Source organism: Anastrepha ludens, chromosome 4, assembly GCF_028408465.1.
Source record: "Anastrepha ludens isolate Willacy chromosome 4, idAnaLude1.1, whole genome shotgun sequence".
NCBI lineage: Eukaryota > Metazoa > Arthropoda > Insecta > Diptera > Tephritidae > Anastrepha > Anastrepha ludens.
Window position 1 is genome coordinate 67,013,802 of NC_071500.1, and position 24,459 is coordinate 67,038,260.

The 24,459-nt window shown below is 35.7% G+C and overlaps 1 protein-coding gene across 13 annotated transcripts in view; it reads left to right on the forward strand.

The window, feature by feature from the left end:
• LOC128859650 (muscle M-line assembly protein unc-89) overlaps positions 1 to 24,459 on the forward strand; it is a 237,055-nt gene that overhangs the window by 122,232 nt on the left and 90,364 nt on the right. For 9 of the 13 annotated variants that reach the window (XM_054096625.1, XM_054096630.1, XM_054096633.1 and 6 more), the window contains 3 exons: positions 11,267 to 11,443; positions 11,680 to 12,456; positions 16,356 to 16,427. In XM_054096625.1, coding sequence (XP_053952600.1) covers positions 11,267 to 11,443; positions 11,680 to 12,456; positions 16,356 to 16,427 — 1,026 coding nt within the window. The remainder of the gene's footprint in view (positions 1 to 11,266; positions 11,444 to 11,679; positions 12,457 to 16,355; positions 16,428 to 24,459) is intronic. The other 4 variants (XM_054096636.1, XM_054096628.1, XM_054096629.1 and 1 more) reach the window with 1 other exon arrangement.

Sequence of the window (24,459 nt, forward strand, 5' to 3'; positions counted from 1 at the left end):
TTCTTGTTGTTTGCCTCGCTTGCAGCATACGACAAACCTCTTAGTGCAGGTAACCATTGTGCGAGCTGCATCGGCACCACAATTTGGACTCTCATGAAATTGATTTTCCTTTCTTAAACGGCTTTATGATGATGCATTTTTTTCACACATTTGCGTCTGCTTAGTAGCACGAGGACTCGTTGGACTCTAATCATCAGGTGCCATATAATTGAATTTCCCAATGGAAACGTAACGGTTGTTAAAGGTTTAACTTCAATAATCGCGTAATCCCCCATTTTGGTGATGCCAATTAGCTACGATTTTACACTGCTCTATTTTCCTCATGCGATGTCGTTCAAGGTCGATATTATACAATTAGGTTTTATCCAATTTGAATTCAACTATACAATATCATTATATAATCAGCACGCAAACACCAAGAAACTTTGTATAGGTGAGAGTTTGTTTGGAATTCCTGAGCTCAAAATGCATTTTTTTAATTTTTTCCTTTGGTAAAATATGTCAACTTGCCAATGTCGTGGTATGAGATTTAAGTATTCTTGGGGAAATGCCACGCCCTCTTTTGCAATACATATCACTTTGTACCTCGCGTATGGGATATACATTTTTCATATATGCGTGCCAAGTTTCAGTTCCCTAACTAAATTGGTTTGGTTTTAGAGGAATATTGATTTTCACCTTTTGGTCTATATGTCAGATGCCACACCCTCTATATATCGGGGTTAACATTTTCGCACTAAAGGAAGTTATTTCCTTTAAACCGGTGTATGTTTCCTTGAAATCCGGTGAGCGGTAGACTCAAAAAATGGGTTTAAAGATTTTCGTTTGGCCAAAAAGTCTTGCTGTATTTTTATTGAATTTTCAATTGTTCATAAAATTGGTTATAATAATGTGATTTAAGTCAAATATGCACCGTTTTGTTTGATACCGAGTTCCCAACGAGATGCCAACTTCATAATGCCCCTCTTATAGAAGCTCGCTTCCCTATTGTCAAAAAACTCGGAGAGCCAATTTTCACAGGACTCTCTTGTGGACAACTTCCGACTACCAAGCTCGTTCGCCATGGACAGAAATAGGTGGTAATCACTTGGTGCGAGATCCGGTCTATACGGTGGATGCAAAAGAACCTCCCATCCGAGCTCCCGGAGCTTCTGGCGCGTCACCAAAGATGTGTGTGGCCTGGCGTTGTCCTGATGGAAGACAATTCGGCCTCTGTTGATCAAAGATGGCCTCTTCTGCATGAGTGCTGCATTCAAGCGGTCCAGTTGTTGGCAGTACAGGTCCGAATTGAGCGTTTGGCCATAGGGGAGCAGCTCATAGTGGATGATTCCCTGCCAATCCCACCAAACACACAGAAGAACCTTCCTTGCCGTCAATCCAGGCTTGGCCACCGTCTGGGCAGCTTCACCGGTTTTCGACCACGACCGTTTGCGCTTCACGTTGTCGTAAGTGACCCACTTTTCATCGCCAGTCACCATCCGCTTCAAAAACGGGTCGATTTTGTTGCGATTCAGAAGCGATTCGCATGCATCCATACGGGCAAAAATGTTTTTTTGCGTCAAGTCGTGTGGCACCCATACATCGAGCTTCTTTTTGAATCCAAGCTTCTTCAAATGGTTTATAACGGTTTGATGACTCATGCCCAGCTCTTGGCCGATGCTACGGCTGCTACTATGCCGGTCTCTTTCGATCAATTCAGCGATTTTATCGCAATTTTTGACGACAGGCCTTCCGGACCGTGGCGCATCTTCGATCACCTCTACACCAGAACGAAAACGTTGAAACCATCGTTGTGCGGTGGAAGTGGAAACTGTATCGGGTCCATAAACTGCACAACTTTTATTGGCAGCATGAGATGCATTTTTGCCTTTATCGTAGTAGTACTGTAAAATATGCCGTATTTTCTCTTTATTTTGCTCCATGTTTGCGACGCTATAACTCACGAACGACTAAAAGCAAACAACAATTAATCAAATACGTGTTAGCACGTGAAAAGAGCTTTCCAAAAAGCTCTAGCGTGAACCGATGCGACGAATACAACTAGAACTACGCGCTTGCAAAGACAAGCTTGCGGAAATACCGCAAGACTTTTTGGCCAACCTATACTTTTATATAAGTCAATATCAAGTAAAATCCTTGATCTCCTTGTGTTTGTGACCTGATTGTCAAGTTATTAAATAAAACACACTTTTTTTAATTTTTAATTCTCATTTTATTAAAACTTTTCGCTCACCACTTAATTTTAACCGAATTTTTCGAAATTTATTGTTATGTTTTTTTTTTTTATTTGCAAACTGCCATAGCTTAAGTGCTTTTTCCTAACCAGTTTTTCGGGCTTTATTGTTACACATGACTATCGAAGCTTACATTTTTCCCACCAGTTTTTCGTGTTGTATCGTAGCGTAGGGAGGAAAATTGTTTGTGGATGTACGCGCATGTTGTTGTTAATTTACTGGGGGTAACAACTAATATCATTTTCAACATATTTATTAACTCATAATGATGTCATTTACGATAATCTCCATTGAATGAAGTAACATACAATTCCACAGATAATTAGAAGGCTTACACTTTCTACTAAAGCAAAAATGTTGCACGTATTTTTCTACAGTACTTTTTAGACCTCTTTATCATCGACCACCTACAACCACATTGGGTTGCACACCGGTGCGATGGTAAGTGGTGTGTGGACTAGTACGCAAACTAAACCAATTTTTTGCATGCTTCGAAATAATTTGCACAAGAGTGTCAAGCATGTTAACAGCGCACACAGGCAAATTAATGGGTGGTTCGCTTCACACTCTGCAAAAATAGAAGATATGTATATGTATGTATGTACAAATGTGCGTGCAGGGACGTATTTGAAGTGAAAATGAATTTTCGGAGAAAAAATATACATATGTATATAGGGATGTACGTATGTATGCACGTATAATAAATACTCATATGTATGCACTTGCAAATAGCCCAGAGGAAAAGTAAACAATTATGCCACGAAACTGCACAATTGCATTGTAAGGAAAAGCAGCTATTCAATGAGTTTCACTGAGTAGAGGAGCTATAACAATTTAGACACGCACACAAACGCACTCTTCGAATATTTGCAAGTATAAATATGTATGTATGTTTGCTATATTTTCACGTAAATGAAAGAAACATACTTATAAAAAATATAAAAAAGTACCTTAGCTTGTGCAGACACTGTGGAAATCAAAATGTATCTAAAAATAAGCGCGATCCTGTGGAACAGCCTTTAATTTCATATCATTCCACAGACGTCTGGATGAGTGTGTTGAAATGCGAAAAATTATACGCGAAATCAAATAAAAAAAATAATGGAACCAACACGTACATTGTGCTTCAGTCATAGGATCGCACAAATAGATGCATATGTATGTATGTATTTATGTATGTATGTATGTATGTATGTATGCATATGTGTATATATGTATATATGTATATGTGTATATATACATATATGCAACTAGAACATAGGTGTGTGTGCAAATGCAGTTACCAGTGGCGGGCCGAGCAACTCGTTTGGGGGGAAGCTTGACCAACGCACACATTTGAAATATTTTTTTATAGAAAGAAGTGGATAAACCATTGTGTTATTGGATAAATATAAATCTTTTGTTACTTTTTCTTACACACATAGAGTTGCCCACATAATTGAGTGTACAACTCTCTTTTTAATAAAACTATCGATATGAAGATGTAAAGACGTTTTGATCATAACCAATTTTTTGTTACACAAACTATTCCACAGTAGGCAATCAGTCTTGCACTCGACTTTTTTTAAGTTTTTAAAATTCCAATGCATAAGAAAAATGCGTGTATGAGTATAAAAATATAGGCTTTCAGTAGGGCGGGTCGATTTAAAAATCGCTCATTGCTCTGTGAAAATCATATTCTAGGGATCAAAATAAGAAACTTTGCCGAAGGAACCATACCTCTAAAACGAATTCTAATGTCCCCCAATTTGGGTCGAACGAAATATCCCACTTTGACCCATTTAGAGTGCTCCAATCGAGTTCAAATTTATAACCGACCTCCAATAACTTTGAACGGCCGATCCGCCCATGCCAGTGGCACACCCCCTGGAACTCTCCTGGGGGGTTCCCCATACAATCATTTCAAAATATCACCATTTGTGGCCTTTACATGAGAAAAGAATCTAAAAAGTTAGACCCAAATTGGGGGACATCAGAATTCGTTTTAGAAGTATGGTTCCTTCGGCAAAGTTTCTTATTTTGATCCCTAGAATATGATTTTTACAGAGCAATGGGCGATTTTTTTGCCTCCCCACAAATCGACCCGGCCTAGCTTTTAGTGTACTTCATGCACAAGCTTAAATGTACTCATATTTTAAACTCAGTGACGCATAATCAGAGTCGAAAATAAGTCGGTTCTACGAGGATTGCGTGTAGTTCGATAATGTTTATTGAACATTTTGATCTTTTTAGCACAAACTTGAAAAATTCATCTTGTCCAAAAGATGGAATTAACTCGAGAAAATTTTCGTGAAATGATTTATTACGATTTTCGACGTGAATTGTGTAGACTGGAGTGCATTGGTCAACTTTCTTCGGCTTTTGGTGTTGAACCACCACGCTTAGCCACCGTAAAACACTGGTACAACGAGTTCCAACATGGCCACGAATTCATCAGGATGAATTTCGTGGAGGCCGTCCAAAAATGGTTGTTCTACCAGATCGACGACATTCGTCAATTGAGATAGAGGAATGCTTGCACAATAGTGGAACCAGCAAACATTCAATATTGCATGAACATTTGGTTGTCAAGAAGATTTCGTCTCGTTGGCTACTACATAATTTGACAAATTTTCAAAACAGCACTCATATCAGGTGGCCGCCGTAGCCGAATGGGTTCGTGCGTAAAAAATAAGTTAAAAATCATAAAAAAATATATCTGCCGTTCGGAGCCGGCTTAAAAATGTAGGTCCCTCCATTTGTGGAACAGCATCAATACGCATAATACAAATAGGAAGAGGAGCTCGGATCTATGCATATGAGAGGCAAATTAAACATCAGTCGACAGCATGGGTGTTCCAAAGCGAGGTTAATCCAACAAAAGTTATTTGCGGAAGAAGCACCTCAAAGTGAATGGCCGTGTGTTTTGTTCGAAAATCTGGTCATGTCGCAACTGTGCTACTAGAGTCAAATCTGACTGGTACGCAATAGCTTTTTCTGGCCAGAAGCTTTTGAATAAGTAAGGAATACCAACCGCAGAAGGCGAATGTTTCCGAATATCAAAAAAAGAATGTGAGGTCAACATTTTCAATACCTGAAAAAGTTGCTGAAGCCTTTAAACAGCTCGTTTTGAAGTTGTTTACTTCTGTGTGGCCAAAGTGCTTTGAAAATTGGTTGAAGTAAATACAGAAATTTATTTATTGTACTTTCGAGTAGATTATTTTGAAAAACATAACAACCATTCTATCATTATTATTTACTGTGTTTTTATTATTGGGCGCAAAGTATGAAAAGTAACGCAGAGATATAAGAAAAGCCAAAGTTTATTTTATTTATAGTCCAATTAGTACCTGTTTTTCAGCTCAGAATCGGGTTTAAATTTATGATGCTTTAGCTGGTATTAAAATGGGGTTTATTAAATGTACGAATGCCTGTGCACCTAATAAAAATATTTCATTGTCAGGGTATTGAAATTCAGGATATTGATTTTAATATCAGAAACAATAAATGATTGTCAAGACAAAAACAAAAAATACGTTTCAGCTGCACTTTTCTTTAAAAGGTAATCATGAAGCATGACTTTCCGCAAATGCTGTTTTTCCGGGACGAACGTAGATATTTTTGACGCCAGATAAAAAAGGATCTTTACGTCTCAAAGGAATGTCAACTACTGCGATCGACACCTCACATATATATACCTTCAAATCCCCAGTATATTACTAGAGCGAACACAAAGATAGTATCAGCAGCGGCACCTCTTTTACGAGGCCGGAAACTTATTTCCATACCCAATATCAAAAAAGTTGTTCCTAATAGGGATGAACAATGCTAAACTTCGTTGTATATTTCGAGAACGAAAGTAGCTTCTCATAAAAACCATCAACCCTAGGAGGCTTCCAGGTCCCAAGGGCTTGTGGGACCGTCGGAGAATTTCATACTCACAAAGCACCCTCCTCTAATAGATACGCCTAAAATTTACCAAAATGCCAAACAAGAAATTATTGCTTTGGCTGAAGTGCAAACATTTGTGTTTACTCAGAAAAAGTACTACATACATACATACATAAGTATGAGCTATAACTGGTGCCAAAAGCCAACTGAAAGATTTGCTTGCGTTATGTATGTAGTTGTATGATATATTTTTCTTGGCGGCTTTCGCAAAATATTAAATTTGTTAACTATTTTTTTACTCATTTATTATACATTGAATAAGTAAATATATATGTGTATACAAAATAAACAATAGTAGATTATTTCATACACACATACATATATACATATAAGTTTTGGAAAAATCTAGAAACGATATACATATGTATGTAAGTAGAAGGGAACAGCTGCAAGGCATCTGTTCTGTATCTCTCATACATATAGATATATGTACTTGTACATACATACATATAATCAGTAAGGAAGAGATACATTGCACAAGTACATGAATATTCGCTAATAGGATGAAGAAAAATGTCTGCGAGAGTAGCAGTCAATTCATTCAGAATATACAATAATTGGAAAAGCCATGACTAGTAATTGATTTTTGCAAAGCTGAAAAAAATTATTATAGCTTAAGGCAAAATGCTGAGTAGAACCAGAAATTATCTAGGTTTCCACTATTTTCTGACTCACCCAATTTCAATAAGCCACGCGATCCTATTCCTATCCCTGAAGTTAAGCAATTTGCTGCCGTACCTGGTAAAAGTCTGGGTACATTTAAGCCACTAGCCCACACAGAAAACCATGATAATATTCTGTGACCTAGAGAGAGAGGGAAAGAGAGATATTTTCCATATCTCAAAGGGTTGGTGTGCATTTTTTGAGTTCAGCAAATCCGAGAACCTATGTATGTCCATGCCTCACGAACTATGCCATTTGCATATATCTTTTCTCGCGGTTCAGCCTGTATTTTCGAAATCACTGGAGCACACATTTTATTAAAGTTACCAAAACAAAATTAGAATTTTGCGACACATTTTTTTCCCAAGCTGGAAAACTTCTAAAGGAATCCACTCCACTCGGCTGCTCTTGTATATCTTCGAGTGTTGTGTTCGTCAACCATCTCTTACAAGTGTTGCGTCTCAATAACTCAGTTTTCTTATATCATAAGCGCACGTTGGCTGCAAACATTACCGGGATTTGAGTAAGAGTTAGATTTTTAGAACGTGTAAACTCTTAAAACAATGGAGACAATGTTTACTATGTTTACCGTCGATGGATCAATCAAGCGAAAGCACTATACATAATTTGGCCCAGTTTTTGTATGCTGTCAGTCCATTTTTGTCAGCTATTTGCTTTGTATGTTGGTCAGCAGAGGTTTCGACGTGATAGCAGAATATTACCCCTTCCATTACAAGGTTGGTTTTTAATAGCGGCCGACGCTCACCAGACAATCTGTACTTTGGACTAAAGAGTTTGAAATTTTAACGACAATTTGTTAGTTTTTTTTTTTTAATTTTGTGGAATGTTTGAAACTTTAAGTTATATGGTTTTAGCTGTAGTATAAAGCAAATTTGTTTAATAAAAAAAAAAGAAAACTAAAAAATATGTATAAAGTCAAAGCTGTGCAGTATGCCCCGCTGGTATTATTATGAGCACAGTTGTACATATATTATATTACAGATCCTTTACCGAGCTTGCAATTTTTGAATTTAAAAGAACTTCCAAGTCCAAGTGATAATGTTGTTTAAGTTTTTAAAACGTTTGTGTACTTTAATGGAAAAAGAGAATTTGCACAGATAGAATTTTTTTGAAACGTTTTGACTAAATGACCCAGTAAACCCGCACAAATCGAGCACAGAGGATCTTCTCTACTCGAGTTCCTGTTCACGACTTCGGGCATAAAATCCAAATTTGAGTTAAAGTACTGGCGGTTAGTTCCTTCAGCTTAACTTTAAAGAGTCCCGGTGGTCTATAGCTCGAAAATTTAGGGTATTTTCAGGAATTTTTTTTACCATAAAAAAATTAAAAACGATATTTAAATATTTAATATAAATAAATTAATTTTAATTTATTTTTAATTAATTAATTATAAATTAAATATTTTAGGACTTTTATTTAACTTCTTTTACATACAAAAAAATTTTTTTTGTTTTTTAATTTTAATAATTTTAAAAATGGCGTTTATCCAAAACACAAAAACCAAAAACAAATTAATCAGTGCGACTGTAGCTACGTCCCGCCAATAGGAGCAGAAAAAAAAAAACAAAACAAAAAAATTGACAAAATGACGCGGTTTTGAACTTGACGATTGAACCCAGACGATTGGGTTGAATAGTCTTTTTTTGACAACACCATTCGAAAAAAGTCGTTTGGAGATAAATGAGGTTTGAGGTACAGGAGCGCGCAGACCGCTCTCTACCCAGTTAATGGGCTGTGGAAGCTATAATATTGGGAGTTTCCGCATGAAAATTTCACAGTATATTCTTAAGATACTATATATTCTTAAGATACTATACTATACTATATACAAATTTATTTTATAATACAAAGTGTTATACTTTTGCTATTAGTTCAATGTTACGGTCAGTTGTCTGTTTAAGATTTTCAAAGCACTTTCGTCATTCAAAAGTGGATACCTCCAACATGAATTGTTTAAAGGCCTTAGTAGCTTTTCCAGGCGTCGAAAAACGTTAACCTCGCATTATATTTTTGATGATCGGGAACAAACAGATTCCATCAGTTGCTAAATCAGGGCTGCTAGGCAAAGGGCTTAAAAACTATCTTGTGTGAGCCGACACGCGAGAGCTCGTATTTACCTAGTAGAGGTTGATTGCTCTTCGGCGGTTGGCTTTCCTAAATTCCTCAAAAGCTTCTAGTAAACAAATGTTTGTTTACCACTCCGAATTGCCAGTTTTAAGTTACTCTAGCGGCACAATTGCGACATGGCCAGATTTTCCAAAAAAAAAGGCGATTATTTGCTTGGAGTTGTTTTTTCCGTAAACAATTTTTCTTGGATTAAGGTCGTTTTGGAACACCCATACTGACGATTGTTGTTTTGCTTCCAACTCATTTGCGTAGAACCATTATCCTTCATTTGTTACGATGCCAAAGGTCTGCTTCGAACCGTTGCCGGTGAATTTCTTCAACATTTCTTTACTCCAATCGACACGAATACTTTTTTGGGTGGTTGTCAAATTATGAGACTTCCAACTCTTCTTGACGACCGACTGCTCATGCAATATTGAATGTATGCTCTTGTCCACTAATGCTTAAGGATACATACCTCTATCTCTCGATATGTCACATGCCGACAATTGACGCACAGCATCTATTGTTTCTGGTACAGCAAAGGTTTTGGGACGATTTTCACGAACGCGTCACCTTTCACAGTGGCTAAGTGTAGTACTTCACCGCCAAAAGTAGATGAGTAAGTTGAGCAATGCACTCCTGTCTTGATAATCCACGTTGAAAATCGTAATGAATTATCGCACGATAATTTTCACGAGCTCATTCCATCTTTTTGGCGACATGAATTTTTCAACTCACTGAAAAAAACAAATAAAACTCGTAGGTAAAAAGTTTGTAAGTTTGTGCTAGAAAATATCAAAGATAAAAAATATCGAATTACAGCGCATCACACTTTTAAAAAGCAACCTACGTTTCTAGGAAGCACTCGAACACTCCTTTTCGCTGCAGCGCATTAGGGAGCAGCATACCAATATTTTAGATTACTAAAATAATAATTGGATGATCTTCGAGGCTTTTCAAATATACACCTCATAAAACAAATAACAAAGTGTTTGATAAATTAACATAATGAATAAACACCCTTAACACTGCTATAAATTTCTTGTTTCGATTGCCTAATTCATGTGCATTCAGTCTTTACAAAGGGAGGGACATCAGCTGGTTTATTTTCAAAAATGTTACACAAAAAAATATGTGGAATATTTCTGCAATTATATTAACTTTTGATTATCACTTCATTCAATTGGCTGCTTCGGTTGGATCTGCAGTGGCCCATCGTATTAACCTAATTTTTCAAAATTATGTTGACTGATATTCACTTTAAGAATCCTGACCTCTTTAAGATTATCTTTACAACAACTCATAAAGCAAAGTATAATGGGTCTACACGCAGCTCTTAAGTGGCGAAGTCATTTCGCCAAACTGCTGATAACTTAGTTCCCAAAAGGTATGATGAGCTATGTGGCATAGAGCTGTGTGACCTATTGAAATCAGATTCATTCAAGTTCATATCGATGCCATCTCTTCTTCGCCTTATAGCTCCGTCACCAGAATAGAATTCCCAATAGCATTTAAAAAAAATATCCAACGTAGCCACCCCCACACCCAAATTGTCATGAAACTGTCACTTTTTAAAAAATACATCGTCCGACACTTTTTTTCCAATAAACACGCAGTTTGAGCAACACGGCGTTCAATTTGTAAGTAAGTTTCTAAAATTTTCACACGTTAATCAGGAGTAAAGCGACAAAGCGGATGTATAATAATGAATTTCTGACACTTCTGCGAGCGCAAAATTGCTGTTAGTGTTAAGAAAAAATATTTAATAAAAAACGAGAACAAGTCACTGGCCCACCCTTTATACGTAAACCTCTTATGCATGCACACACGTACATACATACATATGCATCTCTGCAATCACTTTAACTCCCAACTTAGCGACTGCTTGCCTTCTGCTTTGATTTTCGGATTTTTTTAGAAGCGGCACGCGCTATTGGCGTTTTTGGGAACACGCATGGCTATTCCACTTATAAGCACAACAACAATAAATAGCTAAATCTTAACACACATGCATATATATTGTATTCACTACACACAAACATATAAGTATGTATGAGTTCAGGGAAAAATAAACACAAAATTAGTAGTAAAAAATATATTTATATACACGCATATATGTACATACATACTGATGTTTGTATATATAAATAGAAGTATTAATGGAAAATAAGAGAAAATCTATAATAGCTACATTTCTTCTATTTCTGCCATCTCAACAAACACCATGTATCTCCGTTCGGCGTTGGGCACGCATGCACATACACACACAACAAAAAACCATGCTCACACATACACATGCCTTTGCATAGATTGTGGACCCGTACCTAGAGACAAAATCCTCAGTAGCGGCAGTCGAAGATATCCTCAACGGTTTCAGTAAGCGCCAAGTCGATGTAACAACCAGTCTAGACAATTGGACAACGCAGATTGCGGAGAAACGTGAAGTTGAAATCATACTGGAGAAAATCATGAGTGACAATGAGGAGGTGAGTGGGTGTAGTGCTTACTTAATAAAAAGTAAATAAACAAAACGATTTATTGTTTTGGCATTTTTTTGTTTTTGTTGTCAAGTAAATAGCCAATCATTAATGATCTAATTTTATTTTATTGATACTTTTCTATTTATATATGATCATATATACATATACTCGAATCTTTGGTAATAGCCTTTACGTTTTGCTTTTTCTTTTAATTTATTTCTCGCACAACATTTCCCCTGCAGACCGCCACGAAGACGACCCAAGTAGATACACAGTTGTATCCGGTTTTCACTTCACTATCCGTTGATGCGCGCCAACTGCACTCAATCACCAGCGATAAGCTCACCCATGTCCTGCAGGATATTGACAAAGCGCAGGATGAGCTACAACATCGCATACACACCACACTCGGCATACAAACGAAAAACTCCGAGTCGTTGCAGAAAATCGAACAGGTCATTAGTAATTTGCGTTCATTGAAATCCAAATTGGATGGCATACGTTACGATTATAAAACGTTGCTGGAGAATATCCTGAAATTCTTGATGGAGATAATCGAACTGCGCCACAGCATCGATGACTTTTTCGTGAAGCAAAAGCAACAGCAACAGCAGTTGGGTGGCGTTGAGGTAGCGGACATTGAACACACTATTGTCGAGCACGAGAAATTCCGTGATGGTTGCATGGATAAATTTAGATCGTTAATCACACAATCCGAGCTGCTGATCGATCGAGTGCGTGCACTGGAACCGCCCGGTGCACGAGAAATCGACACCGATCGCATTCTCAAGTTGCTGGAGAATTTGCGCATTCATTTCGAGGCGAACAACAGCGAGAGAATGTCGCGTCTAGAGCGACTCGGCAAGCTGGAACAATTCAAAACGGATTTGTGCGATATTAATCGCAGTCTGGATAGTGTCAGCAAACATTTGAATGAAATCAATGGACAAAGTGTTGATAGCTTGGCGGCGGCGAAGACCACTTCGTTAGCGTTTGAGTATTTTGAGCGAACCATTGAGGTGAGTTGGCATAAAGTAGTGGGGGTTTGTGGGAGCTGTTTGTGGTGGTGATGGTTGTATTGTAATGAAGCTCGAAGTGTATACAGTGTACATATGATTGACAGTTTAAAAGACAAGTAAATCAATTAGTGTATTCGTTGGTGTGTAAACGTATTTCAATGTGGTAGTGAACTGCTACAAAAGCGGGTGTGAGTCAAAATGTGGCAGGTGCTTTATGCCGCGCCAGATGTTTTGTTTTCAGTTTTTAAACGTTCTTTTGTTTCGGGTTCAATGAACAATCTGTGTTGAGCTAATATTTATTGGCAACAAATGCTTGATTTTGAGCAAATACGGTGGCGCAGGTTGGTTGAAAAGTGAGAAAGTAAAAACATAAGAATGTAATTTTTTAATGAAACAAATTTTTTTTTACCATAAACTCCCTCAACTTTAATACACGTATCAAAATAATTCTCCAAAAATTGTATACCAATTTTCTAGTAATTTTCCAGAAGTTCTGCAAAGCTTTTTGTTGATTTTTCGTTCATTTTCCGAAAAGCTTTTACATATGGAAGTTTGAAAAATATGGAGCACTCAGTCATTTGAGATCCCCATAGTGTAAACAATTTCGAACTTGGTTCTTGCCAGACAATATCGTACACCTGCTCAATAAATTCTGGTGTTTTTTAAGCCGCTACAGCCGGATAGGTTGGTGCGTGACTACAAATCAGAAGTGCACAAAGGCGAAACCTCGGGTACCGGTTGAAAAATAAGTGTTTCTAACAATGGCTTACCTAATGGCTTTCTGCCATTAAGAAAATCTTTATAAAGAGTCGTCTGCTGTTCGGAGTCGACTTGAAACCGTAGGTCTATCCATTTGTGGAAAAACATCAAGTGTCACAATATAAATAGAAGCAGAAGTTCGGCCAAACACCCAGAAAGAGTTTAAGCGCCATTTATGTATATATAATATATATGCATTTCACCATTTTCTATTGCTAGTAAATCTTCCACGACGAATAGTTTCATCGCTGCCCCATATTCGTTTCTTTCCTTTGAGAAACAAAAAAAAAAATAACTGCAAATGGTTGTTGACAAAGAATGATCGAAGTAAATATTGTTGTACATTGAAAGGAAAGTTGAAATGTTCGTCATTTTAATTCCTTTAATTAAATTTCAATTCTTCTACTGGTAAAAGAGCTAACTTTGTGTATATAGAGCGTTTACTTTTCAACCAACCTGAAGCACGAAATTGAGAAAATTTAAATGTAAGAAATTAAAATAAATAGATAAAAATGAAGGGCTAAAAAGTAAACTAAATATGTGGATATCAAACTTCTACAGGGAATTTTAAATAAATAATATAGCTTTCGTTAGTTCATCAAAACTAATTTTTTCACCTTTGAAGTGTGCTTTGATAGAGCTAGAGAAACATCGTTGTTTTTTCGAAATTTGAGAATCAGGCTGTAAACCTCAAAGCATTTCTCCTTTGAAAATTTTCTCTTGAGAATAAATACAAAATAATACAACAAATAATTATGTTTTTAATCCATTCAAGGGCTCAAGATAAATAATTACTTATGAATGCAGTGCGCTTTTATAAAAAGCCCTTTAAAAATTATACAGATTTTCGGTGAAGAACAATAAACTTTTGAAAATCTTCGCTTTTAGGGAGCATCGTAAATCTGACAGGTTTTGCCCAGCTTTACTAAATATCTTTTCAGACGCTATAGACGTGGCCGGAATACGCATATATTCTTCGCCATTTCTCTAATTAGCTCATGCCATCATTAATGTTTATCTAAAAAACAGGAAATGTAAGGAAAATATTTGTTATTTTATTTATGGCAAACATATTTTGCTGTTTGCTGCTGCCATATGCTGAAGTTGTGTGTTGTTTAAGGCGGGCAACCGCTTCAGGAGGCTGGTTATAAAGTTTTTTAGTGAATTTCGTTAAACATCGAAAGATTTGAATTACTTAAACCATTGCTATCATTCTATCAATATTTTTAGCTACATCTCTTCAGAACTTTTGAGTACTTTTTAATCGAAAACTTTAAAGATCATGCAATTTAAATTTAATAATTTTCATCTGGGATCAATTAATGAAACTTGTTGCATTATTAATATATTTAATTAATAACTGAAACAAGTTTTAGCTGAAAATATTGAAAATTGAGAAAGAATTTATAGTAGCTCGCGCGTTTTATTTTATCAGTAATTACGAAAATTCTCCACAAATACCCATGACCGCATATTTTGCTTCAGTGCAATGCTTCCACATTCACAATTTTAACTGTAAATTAATTTTTTTTTTTTTTTAATTTTATTAATATAACAGAATTTCGGATTTGCGCAAATAAACAAGAATATTTGCAATCCTTTTTGTTGTTTTAAATTACCGTAAATAAATTCCAAACCAATTTGAATAAAAAAGAAATGAAAAATATATTAAAAACATTTGCTTTCCCTGGTATTTTAAGAATAAAAGATTGCTTCGGATTGTGCTAGGTCAAGGTATAAAAAAAATTAAAAGGCAATTTGCGAGAAATAGTAAACTTAATGGCATTAAAACATTTAATTTAATTATTCCAAAAAAACTGTTTGCGTTTATTCGATTATAATTGAAACCATTTATATGCTTTTATTTTAAAAGAATCTGTTTTCGATAAAAAGCCTTAATTTGTTTTTTTAATTTCTTCGTTGTGTTTGAGTCGAAAATATATAAATATTTTTTGTTGAAGTTTACAGTTTTTTGAAAAAATTGGAAAATGTTTTAAAAAATGTACATATTGACAGCGCTCTCACAAAACGCAGAGTTTTAAATCCTAATGGATTCATCCTATTATCGATATTGCATCTAGCTCTGGTTGCTATGATAGGCCGTTTGAGAACTGCGAACTTGTGCTAGGCAATTGAAATAATAAGTACTTCTCTTTTCGCTATGTTTGGACTCTGTTCGCTTAACGAAGAATTTTCAATGTGAATGCAAAAATGTTATTTTCGGTGCTGTTAGCTCTGTTTCAAGAGAGTTTCATTAGACCGCATTGATACAGGGACCACTTTGGCAAATTCTATTTTGGAGTTGCCCGCCTTGTTCACATGCGGCAGACAAAATTGACATGAACGAGAGGGCAAAGGGTGTTGGCAGAGCACGAGCATCACAAGTAACGAGATGAAGTAGCAAGTTTTTACCTGTATGAACGCCGTCTCTCTAATATTCAATAAGTACTTCCAAACAAATTCAATTGTTGGCAGCTCTTTGTCAATGCCATAAACATATCGCACCCTAAATACAAAAGGGTCACAACTCAAAATGTTCCTTCTGCTCAAATATGAACGAGACGTTATCAATAAAACGGTCCGCGGATGACATATGGCAAAAATAAATTTTTTGTTTTTTGGTAGGACTGTTATAAGCTTACATGGCAAATTTCAGCGGGATATGTCACATAGTTTGTTTTCTGTGCTACTGTAAACAAGTCAAGCTCGAGTGTGGAAAATTTTGAGTTGTGACCCTTTTGTATTTAGGGTGCGATATGTCTAATTATACTAGTTGCTTCATCTATTCGCCACTCGTTAAATCGGAGGCGCATAGCGTAACACGTTTAACAAATTGTGTATAAGCGAGTTGCGTTAACTTTCTTACCCGCCTGTAAGTATGCAGCAAATTGTGCTACTTCTTCATAATTTCATTTGCCAAGCAAATTGCTGCATTTCTCAAATGGCTTATGAAAAACAAGCACTTCCCAGAAGAGCAAGGCTCGCTACAAAAGTCCCCCGGGCAGAGATGAATAAAATAAAAAATAAAAATTAGATACATGTAAATAACTACCCTGTTAATCACTTTAATAACAATGGCTCATTCACACCCACTTCCAAATTGATTCTGCTCAAATTGTAATAATAACAAACTATTTCAGAACTCAATGCCAACAATTTTGGTGCCCGTCGAGCATCAGCTACGTTGGGGTCATAATAAGCGACCGTTAGAGGTATTTAATTATTTATGTAGTTTAGTTTTTCTGAACTCTAATTGAATTTCGTATCTTTCATCAAAAATTACTATCTACCTGTGGCGTTTTAAATCACAATTTCCCCAAACTTTCAGCTGCCTGCATAAAAATTTATAGCAATCACTCGATAAACGCCATTTATTCAATTTAATTGCACACACACACACACACAAATCAGAAACTTTAATGTTCATACACAAATATATGCACTCATGCATGTATATACCTATGTGAGTGTGTAGTATTTGTTCGTCGATCCATCAGTTCGGTGACGGCGCTGCAGCAGACTGTAAATGTCAACGCGTACCAGACAAGTTCATTATTTATTTAGTTTTGCTTTGTTGTTACTCTTCTATTTGTGTGCGTCAGTTTTACAACAATTGTTTGTATGACGCAAATCTTCCTGTTTGTATTAGTGTCATACAAACAAATGGCACGCGTTAGCATGTACACAGACAATACACCAATTTGCATACCGAAATACACGAAAACGTCACAATTACGAATTATTTTCTTTTCAATAAAATCGCACAAAGGAAACTGGGCGTTGCACAGTGTGGATATGGCACATTGCCATTATAAATAATTGCGAAAATTACCATGAAAAACTGTCCACCCAAAGCCATACTTATAGGCCCACATACACTCACACACACAAATATCACATTTTATCTGGTCAAGCAAATATCATCTCGAAATATTCAATAAATTACATTTCGAAATTGGCTGTCCTTCCTTCTGTAGTAATCATTCAACTACATATTTAGCATACATACAATACACCCAAACATACGTATGTATGTATGTGCATACAACTAAATAATGTATAGGGACCTAGTTGGTACATATTTATTTTTAACTGCAGCACTGCAATTTAATAAATAACTAGAAAGTACTAAACAAAATCTAGATTTGGTAAACGTTAGTGAGGAGAATTCACGCAAATTGTAGCAACTAAGCGCCATTGCAAATTTTGCCTCGTTTTTAGGAAATATTTTAAGTTTTGCGAGATGGATAGATATTTGTATCGAACTCTTACATACTTACATATGTATATATATGTGTGTCTGTATATAAAAGCACATGAAGCTGAGAAATTTATATATATAATGACATTTTTACTAATATAACGGCTATTTATTTGGATATATATTTGTACATGTATACAGCGTTCCACAGTACTCTTCGTGCAGCTATGAAAATTTAAGGAATTTTCTGAGAAGATGCTATGACAAACATCTAAAAATTTCACAAACATTTCATTATGCAAAAATATTTCGTATCAAACGTATTCCAATAGGAATTAAATTACATTGATAATTACTTGCAATTTGATCACACAATAGTTCGTCTGCAACAAATAATACCACAACTATTTTCGTAAAGAAGAAAAAAATCGTAAGTTTGTTAGTTGAACAACAGGCAAAAATATGTAGAGTTCACCGCAAGGTATACAAATGAGGCATCGGACCTAAAGAATAATAATAAAATACTGCATTGAAATCAATTTGAATAGGCACAATACGTATAGCCAATTTATTGTATAAAAAAATTATATCATTAAGAGGGGAACCTCATGTAGAAGCTTCAGAATCTCTCATTTTTAAACATATATTTAAAGATGATAAAATAATTATATTATTTCGAAGCCTTAAAACAACTTTATTTAACCTTTCGGGAGTACAAAAAAAAATTTCTTTTAATTTTTTTTCCAAAATGGCGGCTCAGGATCATTTCTCGTCGGCTGCCTACGGCGCGAGGTCCCAAACTGCTCTATTTATTACTTTTAATCTATCGATCTGAAACAAAAAAATTAACGGAAAGGATTAACCTATAAAATAAAAAACAAGTATAAAATTAATTATAAAATAAATAAAAAGTCATAGTTTAGGGCTATTTTATTGATATTTTTAATCCCCAAAAAGTAATTTATCAACGCGAAATATCTGAAATTTTAGGTGTATCCTTCCGATAGTAATGTACAGAAAGTCCTCACCAAACTTCAAAGAAATCGGTGGATAACTTTTTGAGTTACAACACGAGCAGTTTTTGAAAAAGTCGTTTCGAGATAATTGAGTTCAAAGGTTTTGAGGCTTCTACATGAGGCTCCCCCCTTAATTTTATCAAACTTAATGCATGACGAGTGAATTGTGCCTGACTACCATTCTGCTTATCCCGAGTTTGATGTTGATGATCCCATTATGCTCATGACATGAAACATCAGAGGAACAAAAAATTTAATTCTTCTATTTTATGTAAGCCGCTCTTGTGCGTAAAAATCATATGTATAGGAGGAGCCCCTAAATTCGGAGTATAAAGCCAAGTTGCATGCTTCAAATTGTAGAATGAGCGCGGCTCAATATCTTAAAAAGTGCTTTTGCTTTCCTTATAATATCATAAAATATAATATAGGCTGCAGTATGGCGTCAGTAATATGAGTTGGCATGAAACTACCATTCGTAAGCGAATCTCCGGGCATGAAACATCAAGTGTTTCTAATAGCGGTGACCCCTCGGCAGGCAATGGCAAACTTTTAAATGTATTTATATAATGAAAAAACTCCTCATAAAAACCATCTGCCTTTCGAAGTCAGACTGTTAGGACTGTTGGTCTCTCCATTTGTGGAAAACATCAAGACGCTACAGCAGGAGGAGCGCGGCCAAATGCCCAATAAAGAATAATTTGATAGAGGCCTGTAGCAAATATTTGGTTCATAAAACTCATTAAAAACAAAAGAATCTAGGTAATTTTGCTCAAATTTCTATTACTTATTTGATTATGAAATATTTTAATTTAGTAATCATTTCCCAAATGAGCTGTTTTCTGAGAAGCCCGCATATATTATATGTATGTAACTGTCTTAGAGCCAAAATATGTAATATCACCCATACGCCCCGGTAAATATGAAGTGTGATTAATTCATATTTCAACATATTGGAAGACTTTGTTTTATCAAATCGCATGGAAATAGCGAAGAAGAAGTAGTGAATAGTAAAAGGGTTCACGTTTTGATTTATGCAGTTTTTTACGCAATTTTAAAATAACAACACAACAATAGAGCATTTTTTAATCACTTCGGGCAGACTTGCAGAAAGTTGGCTTCTATCCTAGCAATAACGATACCAAATATGATTTGCCTCATTGTATGTTAAGAGCTGCCCCCAACACCATTAATTTCTGAAAAATCGTTGCAGTGCTCTATTAACAACGTGAATAGATTTATTTTTTTAAGTACAGTTTCACAATTTGTGTGTTGTTTTGGCGTTAAAAGATTCATGATGATTTGCCAAACTTTAGTGAACTGAAATGTCAACACAGTTTGCCATTCTCAGTTGTCAAACCTTAGTTCTCGATATCGGTAGTTCACATGCAGCTAAAAATATAGTGAAACAATATAAATTTCTTTATACGGAATGAATTGAAATAAAATTTTGGACATATCTTTTATATAACTTTTAATTAAAATAGGTAATGCAAGTACACGAGTTAGCTCGTGATCGGTCAACAACGTTTGGGCATGAAAACTTAAGTTAACTTGTGACCGATCAGCACAGTGTGTATGATGCTGATGTTGCAACATTTATTGTCGTCTCCTTTCTCTTTTGCAAGAGAGAGAAAAGATGTGTTCTTTCTTATTCACTAATTCGTTTTGAGGCAGGCAATCTTTTATCTATGCAGCTAGTCAGGGGAGCCGGTGGTTCTTCCTAAGAGTATAAACAAAGTGCACCGAGCGTATGTCTCCGATAAAAAAAATATCCCTACATCTACTATTGAACACATAAAGAGCTATCTCCCAATTAATTTAAAAAAGTCAAATCAAGTATGCTTTTCCATACTTTTCATTATACGATTTACTTATGAATTATATGTCGTATTAGTAATCTCACTTTTGTTATTACAATTCTGCATTTTAATTGATGTATCCTCTATGTCGTAATGGAGCGTGTACTCCGTCATCCACAAAGGATGTCAATATTGTCTTCCGCCAGCAGAGCAGAATAAAGTAGTATTAATAACTAATAATAATAGTCCACGCAAGTGGGGAAAGTTACTGATCCCCATTCACTTGGGACCATTTCAGGATAGCTGGTTGTGCACTGGGTTTGGGACCCGCCACTTAAAAATTCCCCACAATGAAACGAACTACAAAGCCTTCACTGATGACGACCCCTGCAAACGAAATAAGGAGTATGATTTGAGGGCATGCACCTGGAATGTCCGGTCCCTTAATGGGGAAGGTGCCTCTGCCCGGCTGGTTGATGTCCCCGTGAAAGTAAAGGCTGACATCACTGCCATCCAAGAAATGCGATGGACGGGACAAGCCAAGAAAACCATAGGACCTTGCGACGTCTACTGCCATGTAAAGAAGCGCAAATTCCGTGTCGGATTTGTTGTGGGAGAAAGACTTCGTCGCCAAGTACTGTCGTTCACTCCGGTGGACGAGCGTCTCGCAATAATCCGTATCAAAGCGCGATTTTTTAACATCTCGCACGATGCGACCAAAGATTCTATGGGCGCTTGGAACGTTCCTATGAGCGCTGCCCACGCCACGACATAAAAATCGTGCTTGGCGACTTCAACGGCTGAGCTATTAAAACATGGCGGCGAAGAGCTGCTTTGGCTTTATTTTAGATAGAGCGTGCAGAATCGATCGGATCTTTTAAATCTTCAGAATAAAATTTCACTTTATATAATTCATAAAGGATATTCCAAAAGTGGCGCCTACCTACAGTAACTTTTTTAATGCCATGTTTGACATTTGTCAATTTTACACGATAGAACAATGCGTTAGAGTTATTGAAGCTTATTATGAAAATAGTCAATCTATAAAAACAAAATATCGCAAGCCACGTGATTTTTTTAATGAAAATAATCGTCAGAGGGGAAAAAATTCAAGAATCTGGTTATGTCGATAATCGATAAGGGATGCTCTGTTGAGAATATTGCTGCTGTACCGCAAAGTTTTGCAGAACGACCTTCAATATCGATATCTCGATATCGTGAATCGGCTGTTTGATTGAGTTTATCTATAGACGCGCTCATGGTTACATTTAAAGATGCAATTTTTCACATTTTATTAAGAGCTGTATTTTGGATAAAAATAGTGAAACCTGAAAGAATCTAAATTTTAACAATTTTTTTAACAATTTTTTTAACAATATCTTCGCGTCTTTTGAAATACCCTTTATAATTTATAGAAATCTGGCTGTTATACGTATACTGTAAGAACTTAATTTATATACACATATATATTTTATAGTATAGTATAGTCGGTTTGAAACTGTAGGTTCCTCCATTTGTGGAACAACTTCAAGACGCACAAGACGCACACCACAAATAGGAGCAGGAGCTCGGCCAAACACCCAAAAAGGGTGTGCACGCCAATTATATATATATATATATATATATATCACTGTTTTTCACTTTCAAAATATGCTGATAGTTAGTTTTTCAATTCATTTAAATTTATTGCACTTTTAAACTTCGGAGTCCACTTGGTTGCGGATAAGTAATTTCTCAACTATAAGTATTAGTTGGAACTACAGGCGCATCAAATTCATGATTGATATACACAATTTTTTCGAATTCTTGCTTATCGAAATTTTCTTAATGAAGGCACATTATTTTTTATGAATTTTTCGGGGTGGCCAAAAAAAAATGAAGATTAAAAAGAAGTTGAGAATAATGAACTTTCAATAGACTGAAAATTCAACACTTTCCTACCACATACACTCGCACTTATATTCCTATTATGGCTGCGCCCATGCCTTCATGATTTCTAAACAAACTGTTCAAGAAATATTGCGAAAACATGCTATGATATGTTTTGATTTTCTTCTCGTGCCAGGCAAAAAGGAAACAAAATATTTGTACATAAAAACAGACGGACACATAAAACATTTGTGAGGCTTGTCTGGGATATATTTACAGTAGCGTTCATACAAAACTGATTTTACTTTTCAAGTAAATTTTTTTGTGCATTTTATTTTAGCTCACACACACATTTACCTATTTGATATTTTATTTTTGTGCATTGTGTGGTGAATTTTTCGCGTCTTCCAAATTTCTCAAGTTGCAACGGCGAGTATCTGTTGCATTGCAACATTTTGCTGATTTACACTTCTGCGAATTGTATGCTCCGCTGACGCACGGACTGACAGACAGATAGCCGACGCAGCTGTTAGCCATTTTTAATTAGAGAACATCGAGTGATACCTCTAATTGTTTTGGACTGATTGATGCATGAGAAAATGTAAGGCGACAAGAACCAACGTACTATTTGCTATATAATTTTTAAGTGTTTGTAAATTTTCCAAAAAATAATTGCCTGCCCTTTTTGTGCACTATGATCATAAATAAAACTTGAGAGATTCATGAATTTAGTAAAAGTAGCAAAAATTGAGCGAATTTGAAAACTCAGCTGAACAAATACATATATACAAATGTATATAAATTTACATATGCATGTATACGAGTATATAAAGAATTAGGAAGCATTTAAAGGCGAACAAGTGCTGGGTGGCGACTGCTTGTTTGGTCAGCTCTTTCTGACATAAAATTGATAACTGCTACCAAATCGGTGCTCCCACATGCAACAGATAGTTTTGTCTAATAAAATTGAATGCATGCTTTATTTTGGGCACAAGGCTACTAAGAACTCCAACTTCACTAATATGGAACGTCGGAGGCCCAAGACTTAATTCACACATTTCTTAAAATGTCCTTCTGGCGTTAACAAAAAAAGAAACTATTTACATTTTTTCTAGCGGTACTCGATTAACATGACCCCTCTAGGTTTCATTAGAAAGTTTCAAGGCATCTTGGAGGCAAGGGATGCATTACTGGACTACTAAAGCTGTTTCTTCAGGGCTAGGGATGTATTACTGGGATATTAAAAGTATTTTGGTTTGCATAATTTATATAACTGAGCGATTCTGAGTGAATTGATTCAAGTAGTTTTTGCATTATAAATTTCTTGAAAATTGGATTGTTGTAGGCTTGATTATAATAAGAAAAAATGTTATAAGTTTAAGATTTATTCAATGTTCGAGATTGTGGTATAGGGGTTTTTAAAGTGAAGTATCTTCGGTCCTTTTCACATTTACAAATTTTTATCTTTTATAAAACTTATTTTTTTTTTTTAATTTTAGGCTTGAGTACATATAATAACACAAAATTTTATAATTCTTAGTTCAAGATTGCGTTATAGAATTTTTTAAAGTGCAATATTTTCGGTTCTTTTTAACATTAACCAATTTTGACCTATTTTAAAAAATTTTTTTTAGAAATGTTTTTGTTTTTCAAAATCTCTACGAAAAAAATTTTGTTGCTGTCATCAGTCAGTCACCCCTGATAATTTCAGAATTCCCATGAGTTTTCGAGTCATAGTAAAATTTGTACAGCGACCCAGAAAAAAATCAGTCCAAATTAATGCTGCAGCGAAGCGGTAGCGTACGTACTCCTATATTACTTAGTTCTGCCATAAGTTCTGTTACAAGTTAAATCCGTTATAGGTATGAACTTATAATACTTTTTTTATTGAAGTTAGTTTTATTTAATCATATAAACATTAAAAAATATACATTTTCATTCGAAATGGTCACCATTTGCTTTTACACAAGTCTTCAAACCATTAAGCCATTCCGCTTTTGCAGCATGCCTGGTTTCCATGGATATTGACGGCGTTGTTCGAACCAAAGATTGTTTGAGGCTCTCCAAATTTCTGTGAGGTCTTCGACAGTTCCCCAATTCTGACCACAAACTGTAGTCCATTGGATTCAGAACTGGACTTCCAGACGGCCAAGTAGGTTTTAGCTCCTAGTGGGTGGTTTTAGCTTTATGGACTGGAGCGGAATCTTGCTGGAAGACCTATCGCTCTCCATTGAAGAGAGTACTGCTCAATTTTTCACTACGACTTCTAAGACATTCTCCTGGTACACTTTTTCCCCGGTCTTAACCCCTTTTTCGCAGAAATGAAGAGATGTAACGCCTTTACAAGACGCTTTCCACT